This window comes from Myotis yumanensis, unplaced genomic scaffold, assembly GCF_028538775.1.
Source record: "Myotis yumanensis isolate MYYU_CA2020_CCGP unplaced genomic scaffold, mMyoYum1.0.hap1 SCAF_6, whole genome shotgun sequence".
Lineage (NCBI taxonomy): Eukaryota > Metazoa > Chordata > Mammalia > Chiroptera > Vespertilionidae > Myotis > Myotis yumanensis.
Window position 1 is genome coordinate 71,194,665 of NW_027223757.1, and position 14,225 is coordinate 71,208,889.

The following is a 14,225-nucleotide window of genomic DNA, read 5'->3' on the forward strand; positions in this document are numbered from 1 at the left end:
TGCTGGATAGCAAATTATACCATTTAAAATAATTAATTTTGATGTTATTGATGTGTATATATATATATATATATATATATATATATCTGTGTGTGTGATAATCTGATTTTTATATATGACATACAGAGTCCTTTATGCATTGTTTTATTCACTGATGTGTCTCAGTTATTTTGAACAATGCCTATCATATAATAGACACTCAAAAATATTTGTTTAATATACAAAATAATGTCTTAAATATGGGTGAGAGAAGTTTGACAATAGCAACTGTGGGATTATTTAATCTGTTTCTGCTCATTGCTTATTTGTATGTTATTTTTTTCTGCCAATAACATTTTTATTACTTTATAATATAAATTATTTCTGTATGTGTAGGTAAAAAATAGAGAGATAAAAATGGTTAGGTAGGAGGTTTTGTTAAATGGTGCATACTGCCTGGCCAGTGTGGCTAAGTGGTTGAGTGTAGACTATGAACCAGGATGTCAGGGCACATGCCCAAGTTGCAGGCTTGATTCCCAATAGGGGGCATGCAGGAGGCAGCCGAACAATGATTTACTTTCATCATTGATGTTCTCTCTCTCTCTCTCATCTCCCTTCCTCTCTGAAATCAATAAAAATATATTTTTAAATGGTGCATACTGCCATACTGCCTCTGCCGTGCCTTGGGTGTCTGGACATGAAGAAGATACACTCATAGCAGTGTGTGCACATGTGAAGTTAGACAGCTACACTCAGCAAGCCAGTAGGGGGAAAAAATCACATCCATTCATCCGTCCATCCCTGTCTGTGCATCTGTATGTCTATCTATGTATCTATCAATCATCTATCTATTTATATGTGTATTATATCTATTACATAGGATACATATTATTTCAGACTTGAATATGGATATGCATGTGAATATGCATGTACATAATTATTTGTACCCTGAAAATATTTTTAAATGAAGCTGGGAAGATTGAGTAATGTCTTAGCTATATAAGGGTAAAGAGATAAATGAGGTCAGGGGAGTTGCTGAGTTTCTAATTTTGACATACCAACAGATTATGAAATTGAATTAGGAAGTCAATTATTACTTTAGTGTGGGAAACAGAACACAGTTACTGAAAAGTAACAGCCAAATTCCTACTCACTGATTATAAAATTTTGGAAGTGGTATAACTATTATAAAATACTATTTCAACTGTAATGGAATGAGTGTACTAATTACAGTGTATAATTAAAGTAAGCACAAGCCCTACATTTAGTGCCAGTTGTTTTTAAATAAAGTTATTTTCACATATAGCTTGGAAATTACATCTTAAAAAACAAATACGTATTACATGTGCATTTTAAGCAACTATATAGAATTTTTGACCCAAAAGGTTATTTAAAGATGACTTTTTGAATATCCATAAAAAAACATTTCTAGAATCAAGGAGACAAATTATTACACACCCCTGAAATATCCTTGTGTCATTAATTTTATGAAAGTGTATAACTTTGAAATGTGTAAACATCAACATAACTGAACATTAGCTATCTTTTATAAAAATAGTTTTCTCCCCTAATAGCTCTAGGCATTATGCATAAATGCCTTTATAATAGTGATTCATGGTTTAAGGTTATAGGGTAGACTATGTTATTCTTCTAATCTATTTGGCCAAAGCAAAAGTGAAAGTTTAATTCTCAAATTAATATATTTTAGTTAGAAGCATGTATTTTCCCCTGTGTAGTTCATTTTCTCTATTATTTGAATTAGCTAGATGTCATTTATGTGATGTCTTAAAGTATCTTGGACATTTTAATGTGAACTGCACACAATTGTTCGAAACATCTTTAAAAATTTATAACCCTTTCTTAAAATTTCAAAATGTCTTTCAAATGTCTGCCACATTTTAATTATACCTTTTCTGTTCTATTTTGAATATAAGCTTCTTTCATGTATTTACATAAGATTAGAATTTTTATCCCCACACTAAAATCTGTATTTATAAATTCATGGACTTTTTCTCTGCTAAGCACACTAGAGGGCTTTCATGTTTATTAGTCTGAAAGACCAAGCTCAGGAAAGCTCATTTTTAATGCTTAGTGTGATAAATACTTGAATTGGCAAATGTGTGTCTTACTAGAGGAGTAAACTCCTTCGGGACCCATTATTTCCAGAAGCAGTGCTCTTAGAGTAATCTTAAAGAACACTTCCCGTAAATGATTGATGATATATTGTATATGTACCAGTTAGAATTCATGTTGATTTGATTGTACCACAGTGTTTCCTCAGTAAAATACAGGTTTTCAGAAATACAGATTGATCTATGTTCACAATTGAGTTTGCAAGTTTTACCTTGATATTATGATACATATCTTTATCACATTTGCCTCAGGTTGTGATTAAATTTTAGGGAAAAACATAAGACTGTTAAATTTGCTTACACATCCAAGGGGGACCTTGAAATTAACTTTATATGACAAATTCACTTATTATAATCTAATACCCCCTTTTTGAGGGAAATGTTCCTGTTCTGAATCCCTGTTCTGATTCTTTCCCATAAGATAAAAAGCTTAAATAGTTGCTTTAATTATTGTACAAGTTCTTTGATCGTTGTGATTTTTACCTTGCATGATGGAATGCATAAGGTCTAAGCAGGTTATCATCAACCTGCTACCATCCTTATTAGACCTGGGCCAGGGGGTCCCTGCTCTGAGCTTTATGCCTTACAGAAGCCCCTTATGGTTCTTATCAGGTTGTGCCTTTCTCGTGGGGCAAGGATTCTTGTAGGGTCAATTCGTTTTGACCATCTAAAGTCAGAATGCCCACTCTCAGTCTCTAGAACATTCTCTGAAAACTCAAAATCCCTGCCTAGTTGGCCCCAAGCCCACTTCTAGGGCCTATTTAAATATGTTCCTTGGGTCCATCTTTCTGAGAGCAGACCTCACTGCTGGTGTTTGAATATTTGGCTTGTAGGATTCCAAGGCATGCTTTGTGCCGGGGATGTATGACTGAAACGTGGCTATATGGTCTGGGTGTCCATCTTCCCATGGACAGACCACACTGTAGATGTGCAGGCTCAGAGCGAAAGAATCCCAAGACATGGCTGTCTGCAGGGATGGATTTGGTGGTGTGGAATAGACATCCACACAAATGGAGGCATGGCCTTTAGCAGTGCTAGATAGAGTGGAGAATGTGTCTGGCTCTTTCTATACCATGTTCTTGCATAGAACTTGGAAGAGTACTAGACATCTAAATTCTACCAGACTATTTACCTAATTGAAGTATGCTGATTAAGAAGTAATGAATAGCAATACCAATATTAAGTAAAAAGGTCTATTTGTAAAGTAAGAAGAATAGGATACATTTTAAAGTTTCTGAACTTGGTTTATAACTTCTAAGTATTTAGACTTATGGTATAGGGGTTTCTATTTGCACTACTATCCCAGGTCCTGCAAATGGTAGGAGTTGGTCTTGGTAGAGGTTCCAAATTCAGTTTTCTAAAAGCAATATTTTCTTTTTATTAGAGACTTGCATTCCTTTTTTTAATAGAATTTTAGATCCTACAGGAAACTTTGAGGTCATTTTGTCCACTCCAAAATGAATGGAAAATCACTTTGTAGAGTCCATGACGAGTTCTTATTCTGCCTCTGTTTTAATCTTTTTAGACACAGACAACAACTTACAAGTCAGTGCTTCTACTTATATCATTAATTTAAATTAAAAAATAATTTCTAATAGTCCTTTTATTTTTTTCTCCATTTGTTCATATGAAATAGAGATAGGGCTCAGTGTCCCGACTCTCCAGTCTACACCAAGAATTAACGCTGGGCCCATTTTGTCTGAACTTTTCTCTGGGGATGAGAAGTCATGGATTTTTCTTAGTTGGACTGTGCATACCTTATGTATTTTTATACACCCCATTCATTTTTATATTCATTCAATGAAGATTTATTGAGTGTCCAATGCCCAAGGGCTTTTTTACATTCCTTAGCTCAGAAAATATTCTCAGAGAGCTGTCATTATTTCACAGTATTAATTTAATTTTACTACAATAAAAAAATTAGCTCTGCTTTATAAGAAATGTGTTTGTTTTTCTAGGGGAGTTTTGTTTGTTGACTAAGACATTTCTCATTCAGGAATTGCTTCTTCCTTAAATTTATTTTATTAAAAACTTAGCTGATAGGGAAGAATATTGTGATTATACTCCCTCTTCCAAAGACTATGTGGTGGGAAATAAGATTAATGGATTGTTAAGAAAATGTAAATGTTAAAATGCAATTGATATAGAAATCTTAAGGAAGTCATGCCAAAATTTTAAAACTAATTAAAAAATAGCAAAGTTCCAGGATACAAGATCATACAAATATAAATTGTATTTCTATATCAGCAGAGAAAGATCCAAAAATGAAATAAAAAATAATTTCATTTATAATAGCATCAAAAAATAATAAAATTCTTAGGAATGAGTTTTTTAAAAGGAGTTGTAAGACTTGTATGCTGAAAAATCACAAAACATTGTTGAAAGACATCAAAGCAGACCTAAATAAAAGGAAATGAATCACATTTTTATGGTTTTAAAGGCTAAATACTGATAAGATGGCACTATATTGACCTACATATTTAATGAAATGCCTTCCAAAATTCCAGCTGCTGTCTTGCATCAACTGGCAAAATAAACATAAAATTTATATCGGCATCCAGGGATCTATAGCCAAAACAGCCATGAAAAAAATAAGCAAATTTGGAAAACTCACACTTAACGATCTCAAGACCTACTATAAAGCTATGTGAATGTCAATGGTATTAACATTATGTCAGACAGATAGATCAGTGGGATAGTTTTCAAAGTATAGAAATATACCTTTATATTATGGTCAAATGATTTTTGACAAGGGTTTCAAGAACATTCAATGTGGAACAACTAGTTTCTCAACAAATGGTAGTAGTACAATTAATTTTTAAAAAGTAGAAATAACCCAAATGCCCACCAAGTAATGAATGGATAAACAAAATGAGGTATAGTCATACAGTGGAATATTATTTGACCCTAAAGAGCAATATGGTATCGGTACATGCTGCAGCACAAATAAACCTTAAACATTATGCCAAGTGAAAGAATCCAGGCACAACAGGCTACATATTGTGTAGCTCCACCTATATGAAAAGATCACACTCAATTCTATTTAAATACCTTCTGCTGTTGACATATTAGGAATTTTTATCTTCAATTAGTAATAGCTCACCTTTATTCAATTCTGCAAAAATTGATTTTTAAACACAAGGAATGCCTAATGCAATTAGGCTTTTGTACAGGCTTGAAAATAAATGAATACAAATTCAAGCACATGAGGTATTGTATTTCTATAAAATTAGTGTTAACTGGAGAATAAATGCTGATTTAGATAAATATCACAATAAAAGTCTGTTCAAACATGGTCTTTTAATTTGAACCTAGACAATGAAGATTGAGCTGCTACTGAACTTGAATGTTTTTCTTTCTTGTTTTTTTTTAAACTTTATTGTTGAAAGTATTACATATGAACCCTCTTTCCCCCATTGTGTGTTGTTTTATTTGTATTAAGATAGTATATCTCAAGATATCTTTGGCAAAAGTAAAATCTCTCAGTTATTTTTTTTTCTTATAAATATGGGATATATGTTCTATTCATGCTCTAGAAATAAATATGGTTAATATGAGTATGAGAATTTCAGAAATAAATTAGTAATGACTACAGACTGCTTCTGCTTAACATTAGTAATTCATTTTTAAAAAGCGAATAAGTTGAATAAAAAGGCTGAGAGATTATTTTCTAACATTTTACATAAAAATTATAATGCATGACATGTCAACCAATTTCCTAAAATATAACCAAAATTACAGTTAAACAACATAAAGGTAATAAGAGATATTTGGTTGTAAAAATGCAAAAAAATGTCACTTAATGACCACTAAACAATAAGGTTGTACAAAAAAAAAAGTTGCTTTGAATACTTACTGCCTCTTTCAGAGGTCACTCTCATTTTCTTTATGGTTTTCAAAACATGTACATGAGATTAAAACTAATCCAGATTATAAAAATGTTGTATTGTATTTTGTGGAAATATATATGAATTTTAAAATGTGTCATTGTGTCATAGAAATAAATATATGTTTTCCTATGTAAACAACAATCTAAAGATCTTTATATTGGAAGTCACATATATTCTATGTTTGTTTCTTTTTTCAATTAAAAAACAAGAGACAGTTTTTTAGAAAAATTTATTTGAACAATTTGATGATTAGGCCTGATGGTGTGTAATGAGTGCTTGGAGTAAAAAAACAAAAAAGTGTGATGTGGTCTCTGACCTCTAGAAGTCACAGTTTAATGAGAAAACACTTGTAAATAGCACATTACAAAGTGATGCAAGTGCTGTATTTTAAAACTACAAAGTGGTAAGGGAAACCTGGGATGGGGTAATCATGCAAAATGAGCAGGGCCTGCATTAAAAAAAGAGTAATCCTTCATTGGTCAGAGGAAGAAGAAAAGATCATAAGCAAAGCCTGAGACTCTCAAAGCACATGGTTTGCTTAGGGTATGTGTGAGGATAGAATGCAATGTTTCCCTCAGGATGTCACAAAATAAACTAGAATGTGGCAAGAGACAGTAAAGGAATGGTTGATCAATTTTTAGTGGCAGGAAAATAATCAAGAATTTCACCTTTAGATAATGAGAAACAGGTAAGTGTCAGAATAGCCACACTCATTCATTCAACAAAGGAAATTCTAATGTTCAGTATCACCAGGAAATAAACAAAACTCAAATACCACATTCCAGTAGCAAAGAGAAATATGCAATGCTCAAGTCTGTGTTTACAAAGACAGCTTGGATGTGAAAGACAAGTGGCGCATGGGTCTTCAGGGAAACTGGCTCCTGCCATTGGTGAAAATGATGGCAAAGGGGAGGGAGCAGTGGCAGAGCAGCTGCAGGGAGAAGCTGGATTTGAGAGGAGCTGCAAAGATGGAATCAGAATAACTTGAAGACTACTGCATGTAGAATGGTGAGGACCAGGGAGTACTAATGCTCAAGATTTGTGTTCTTGATTTTGGGTGACTAGGAATAATGTGGTGGAAAGGAATACAGGGCGAGGATAGTCTTTAGAGTTAAGAAGAATTCACTTTGAGGTGTATGAGTTTCATATGTCTTGGAAATTTTAGAGTGGATATGCAAGAGTAAAACTCGGGAAGGTTGTTTGGGCTTGATGTCTGAAAAGATGGAAGATGGTAGATGTGGATTGTGACAGCGGATAAATTCAACTGAAGGTGTGCTTAATTCATGTCAACTCAAAGACAGTGATTTAGGTCCTAAGTTAGAAAGGAAGGGGGAAAATGTTATCAAATTAAAGGACCTGCAGTACAGGTAGATCTCAAGGAGGTTAGAACAGGGTTTAGGAAGGCAATGAACCAGAGTAGCAGTAGGTGGAAGCTTCATATTTACTTGATACACATCCTCTCCACCTATTCTCTCCTAAATGTACTCCCAGTGACTGAAATCCTTATTAGAAAGATCACCAGCATCCTTCTCTTGCCAAATCCAAGGGTCAAAATGCAGTTTTCATTACTAAACTTCTCTCTCCTCCTTCTGCCACTCTCTCTCCCTTAGTTCAGAACATTGAGCTAGTCATACTTCTAAATTCATGTTATGGTATTATATAGTAGTTTTATGAAACAATTTCTTCTTTTATACGTTTTAATTTTTTTCTTATTTTTACTGTTTTCATTTTTATCTTCTAGGAACTCTAGTTATACATATCTTGGTGAGAGGTAATTTCTCCTTTTGAAAAATAAGTGTTTGAAATGTGAATTTCTCTTATGATTAGTGATCTTGAGCATCTTTCCATATGCTTATTTCCCATTTGTGTGTCTTCTTTGGAATTTTAATTTTTTTAAAAAATATACTTTTATTGATTTTAGAGAGGAAGGTAGACGAAGAGAGAGATAGAAACATCAGTGATGAGAGGGAATTATGGATTGGCTGATTCTTACATGCCCACTACCAGGGATTGAGATCTCAATCCAGGCATGTGCCCTTGACCAGAATTGAACCTGGAACCCTTCAGTCCGTAGGCTGAGCCAAACCAGCTAGGGCTGGAATTTTTATTTTTATTCACCCATGATCTTCTTATAATTGCTTTTCCACATAGGACCCAGCAGGGTTCCTACTATTTTCAGTGTTTTGAGAAACTCACTTTTATTATAGGGTTCTTCTAGAATACCTGGATTGTGGGGATGTTTTCAGAATTCAGTTTTTTTTTCTTTTATTATCCTAGGTGCTCTTTCTTGTTTCTATAAGAGAAGTAGGTGAGATTCAGAAATTAAGCCATTGAAGGAAAATGGAAGTCACAGAAACACTTCCATTCTGTGGAATGTGCCTGATATATTTTGTAGAACAAAGTAGCAGAACTTTGTCAAATTAAGTTTATGCATAATTTATGAACCACAACTCTTCTTTTATGTACATATTCTAAAGAAATTCTCACACACCTTTTTCACTTCAAGATGGATCCAGTATGGGTAAAAGATATTTTATTGATTTATATCTAACATTTTGCCCAACAACAGAGGATATAAGCCCTTTTCATATAATATTCACAAATCCTGATTAAAAATATACAGCCATTTGGAAAACAGTGTAGAGATTCCTCAAAAAATAAAAAAATGTAATTACCATATGACCCAGCCATCTAATTCTGGGTGTATATCCAAATAATTAAAGCAGGACCTTGAAGAGATATTTGCATACCCATGTTCACTGAAGAATTATTCACAATAGCTAGGAGGTGGAACAACCCAAATGTCCATTGAGAGATGAATGGATTAAGAAAATGTGGTATATAAAAGGGAGCATTATGCAGATTTTACAAAGGAGGAAATTCTACCACATGCTACAACATGGATGAACCTCAAGGACATTATGCTAAGTGAAATAAGCCAGTCACAAAAAGAACAAATGCTGTTTTATTTCACTTATATGAAGTACCTAAAGTGATTAAAATTGTAGAAACAGAAAGTAAAAAAGGTGGTTGCCAAGGCTTGGGGGAGAGTGAGAGGGGAAATGAGTTTTTAATGGGTCTAGAGTTTCAGTTTGGGAAGATCCATTGCATGACAATGTGAATATACTTAACACTACTGAACTGTATACTTAAAAATAATTAGGTTGGTAAATAATGTTATTTATTTTGACCACAACAAAAAATACCATCTTACATAGCTTCCATCTGACTTACCCAGTGGGTGAATTGCAAGGTGAATGACCAGCATGAACAAAGGTTGACACTGTGTAATCACATAATCCTAGTATTGTGGGGAGAACCACTACAAATAAGTCAATGAATGCTAAAATAAATTCTTGAATAAATATATACAGTAAGGGACCAACAGTGAAAGGGGAACAGAAAATACTAAAATCTCTGAGGGGTCCTGTGGCTGAGCTGGTAAAAGTGCCTGTCTTGTAAAATCTATGTAGTTTAACATTTTTAAAAGAAGACAATTGTCCTGCCTTAATGTATTGAATATGTTTTCTCAATAATATAGCAGCCAATTTTAAATAGACTATATAAACAAGTATATAAATGATTTAACACTTCTACCCAAAACTATTCAGTTAGTGCTGAATGATAATGGGTGCCTTGGAATTTTTATGGATACCTATGTTGTCTAAATGTTCCACAGTGAGCATGCATTAATTATGAAATAAAAAAGAACTACTTTACAGTAAATATTTAAAAAATAAAGGTGATGTATACATCGTTTTCACTGGTTTTAAAGCTAGGCAAGCTTGGCATATACTGTTCTGTGACTGTGTTGTTTACAAATGCGATTACTGAGCTATTAGTCGTGTAGATATATATGTACGGACAGACAACTCCCCAAAACTATAAGAAGGAAAAAAGAAATATCAAACATTTTGAAAGGAAAGTATAAAATTGAATAGAAAAAGCAGTGAACATGTTATTTCATTCAGCTCTATTTCTTGATGGAAAAGTTATTAATCAGAAATTGATCAAATTTCAAAATCTAAAAATGTCTAAGGTAGTTTTGTAGAAAGCAAACAATATCAGACATATTCAATTTATTTTTATGACAGAGTGACAAGGGGGAAGCTATACATTTAAGAGATTGGGAATTGAGCCAGCCTCTTCAGTGTGAACTGTTATAATTACCTTAGCAATCTAGGAAGTACAATGTTATGTAGGTGCATGTACCCAAAGGGCAGTGATCAAAAGTTTATTGTCAGTATCAGAAGACATCATGAATTTTCTTTCTTTGCAGTTGTCAGAGTTTTGTATGTAATAATTATATAATGGATTGAAATTCTTAAATAGAGAGTGCTTCTTGGTTTAAAAAACAGTCAAAGTGACTTGTTAATACTCTGGAGTACAAAAGTAAGAATCTGATGCCATCATAGTAAGGAGAAATTATAGACATATTACAAATAACTTCTCTTCAGGTAGCTCAGTGTAAGATGATTGTTTTTAGGAAGATTATAGCATCTAACTGAAAAAGTATAAAATGACTTTACACAAACTATGCAGTGTGGCATTCATTCAGGCATTATCTGGTAAGAAATGTAATCTTACTTAAACTTTTTTTAAAATTTCACATGGATCAAATAAATAATATGCTGTAAGATTACTACCTGGAATGTTATAGGGATTTTACATATGCTATATGAAAGTACTTTGGGAAAGATGTTAGTTAAAAATTAAATAACAAAGAACAAAGCTGTTTTATAATGTAGTATTTCTCCTACCTGCAGAAGTAGTCAGCCCTTTAACAATAATTGTTAAACATGCAATATAACTTAATATGAATTAATTTCTCTATCTAAAAACTATCATCACTTATTTGGCTCCAAAATAACAGAAACAGGATGTTGTTTCATCTATAAGAAAACTAAAAAACTGACACATTCATATTTTAATTTAAAAAGTACAATTGACCAAAAGCAAGGAGAACATAAATGTTTATAGGTGACTTTATGCTAATAATAACTGTCCAATAATCATAAAGTAAATAAGGGAAATGAATTTTCCAAGAATTCTTCAAAACATTGATTTTACGTAGTGAATTCTATGAAGTGGTTCTAGCTATATACATTCTTCTCACCATTTCATTTCTATTATTTTAAAACACCTCACCATCATTTCTCAGCTAGACAAAGAAAAGTTGGTTTTCTTGATTGCTTGCTCCCGGCTATGATGGGTTTTGCATATTACATCTGGTGTTACCTTTACAAGAAAAATCAAGTATGGCTTCCTCCTTCCTTTACCAAAACCGCCCAATGGCTTTCCATTATTCACAATAAAAAGTAGAAAATCTCACTTGTCTACAGGGTCTTACATAATCTTTCCTCAGAGTAAGTCAAGCTGTTTCTCCAGCCGACTGTAAAACTTGATTTCTCAATCTCTCCTGACTATTTTTCTCATTATTTAGGGTTCTGCTCATCTCACCCTATAAGTCTAAAGTAATAACCCCACTCCTTGACTTAACTTTCCTTTATATTTTTAATAGCTTTGTTGTATGTATTCTTTATGCCCATATATAAATATGCATGTGTACATATATTCATTTTATAATTGTTCATTTGCCCTATCAGAGCATAGATTTCATAAAAGCAGACACATTTTCTTGTTTTCTGTTCTAGCTGTGATACCCACAGTAGAGGTTTAAAAGTTTTTGTGGAATAAATTAATTTTTAAAAGAAACAATGTATAAATCGTGTACATTTGCTCAAAAGTATTCATTTTGGGAACATTGCCATAGGGCAAAATTAGTAATTCCTCTTAAACATGCAGACAGACAATTTCAGGTTGATGAATGTGAATGATAGTATTTACATATTTAATCCTTTATGTGACTTTTCTGTGATCTCCTTGGTAATTGCCTTTAAGTTTGATTAGACTATAAAATAACATGCTATTTATCTTTACTACCCTATCTTAGATAATGGATTATTACTATTTTCAGTTACTTTTTTCTTAGGAGTAATTCTAAGTAAAAATTATACATATAATTTCAAAGTATATTTCATTCTACCCATTGCTTCTAGGGAAGTTATTAATTCATAGAGACAGTCAGATCTTCAATTACCCCATTTTAGTTTTGATTGGCAGGGGTCCTCTTATATCGGTTGCAGCATTCATGCAGCTGTTAACATGGTGCTGTTTCAGCCCTTTTATCAAGATTCTTCACAGTTTTAAGAAGGGAAGTAATAGCAACCACCATATTTTACAGTGGCTTCCCATTTCACTTATTGTTGTTTTCTTGTGATTTTTTTTCCAGAAATTGAAAAATTCCAAGGTTCTGATGGAAAAAAGGATGATGAAGAAAAGAAATATCTTGATGTCATCAGCAACAAAAACATAAAGCTCTCAGAAAGGGTATTGATCCCTGTGAAACAATATCCAAAGGTACTTGCATTGCATGCTTTGGTCTCATAAAATTCAGAAAAAATAAAGCAAGAGGATATGATATTTTATTCATTGACTTTTATAAACTAAATATTTAAAGTTTCATTATATTGGTGTACACAAATATATGATACTGATATAGAGAAAGGAAAACTTTTTAAAGGACCATGATGAGAATAATTGCCAGCTGAAGCCAATAGCATTTTTGTTCTGTGAATGTGGGAAGCAGCATTAGATATTTTAATAATTTATTTAACATGTTAGTGGTTCAGTGTTTAAATATGTACACTCACTTGATTATGTTTTGGTTCATGTTAAAATGCATATTCTTATTATAAAAAGGAGTGGAATTTAGAATGGTACTAAATATGTAACATTTGCCAATCAGAAGGAAATTATTTTATCCAGGGATGCAATAGAGTCTTTATTAGATCCTTGGATTATAACCATCAATCTTCTGTAATCAGGAGTCTACATAGAAATAATTATGATATTGTTCTCTTCCAAGTACTTTTTTACTAGACATTTTGTCATATGAGGTTTAAATCACCAGATTCAGGATTATAAGATATATAATTCAATGGCATGATTTCATTGTTATATTCATAAATTCCAATGGGTAAAGAAAGGTTTTTATTCTTTTAAATGCATTAAGTAAGCCACAAATGGAAACTCAAATATTCAAGCTGGTAATTTACTTTCTAAAGAGTGAATCTGAAGCAAGGACCATGTAATTATTCTAATAATAAAGATTATAGAAATAGATGCTGTAGTTTATCAATTGCCTTCTAATGTGATACATTATAGTAAATATAATTAAGTGGAATGTTATGTTTATAATTATTTCAAACAGGGATAAAACTGTTGCAGTCTACCAAACCATGAAATTTAACTTTCAAATGAAGTTTTCAGGCATGAAAGTTTTTAGTTTTTGTCTGTTTCTTCCTCTTTTTTTTTTAGCTAGATTGCAAAAAAGGTGCATTCAATAGATATACTTTCACATTAAATTATATTAGATTTACTTTATAATCACGTTTTAATAAATATTAAATTGAGAAGTCATAGAAAAATAAATGAAAACTTTTACATAGTAATTAAATATGGTAGAAATAGGGGGTATTAAGAAAGTTGTATCTTTTATTAAAGAACATAATTACCCCATTGGGTAATTATAGTCTAGAGTGCAAGGTAATTATAGTCTAGAGTGCAAGGATTTTTCTTTAAATCATACACTTAAATATTATATAACAATACTGTTTCTCAGAATAACACTTGTTTATTCGCTGGACATGAAAAAGTCAGTGAAAAGCTCACTGTCTGCTTCTGAATAAAATTCAGCTTTATATCTTTGACCAAATTAGGTTGACAAATAGTAGAAGGCATGTCAAGTTCAGATTGCTCTGCATGTGACAGTATGTGTGATTTTATGCTGACTATTAAAGTAGTTTATTTTAGTCATAGTAATTAATATTGGAACAATATTTTTCAATTTTTAAAATTTACAAATAATTTATATGAAATTTTATATAGGTTATATTAGTTTCAGGTGTATAACATAGTGATTCAACATTTTATACCTTACAATGTGATAATTCCACTAATTCTAGAAATCATCTGTCACCATGTAAACTTATCAGACTGTTATTGAATATAAAGTATTTTGTGGCATCTAATTTTTGAGATTTACTTTTATAATTGATCTCACAAGCAAATTATTATACCTTTAGAATCACAGAATCCTTAAGCTGGGACTAAACTTGAAAATCACAGAATACATAAAACTTTCATTTTATGGATGAGGTAC

At 32.1% G+C, this 14,225-nt stretch overlaps 1 protein-coding gene across 4 annotated transcripts in view; it reads left to right on the top strand.

Moving 5' to 3' along the window:
• KHDRBS2 (KH RNA binding domain containing, signal transduction associated 2) overlaps positions 1–14,225 on the top strand; it is a 564,684-nt gene that overhangs the window by 64,237 nt on the left and 486,222 nt on the right. For all 4 annotated transcript variants that reach the window (XR_011471860.1, XR_011471859.1, XR_011471861.1 and 1 more), the window contains exon 2: positions 12,294–12,421. Coding sequence is in view for 1 of the 4 variants with exons in the window: in XM_070418330.1 (XP_070274431.1) it covers positions 12,294–12,421 (128 nt within the window). In the remaining 3 variants the exon portion in view is untranslated. The remainder of the gene's footprint in view (positions 1–12,293; positions 12,422–14,225) is intronic.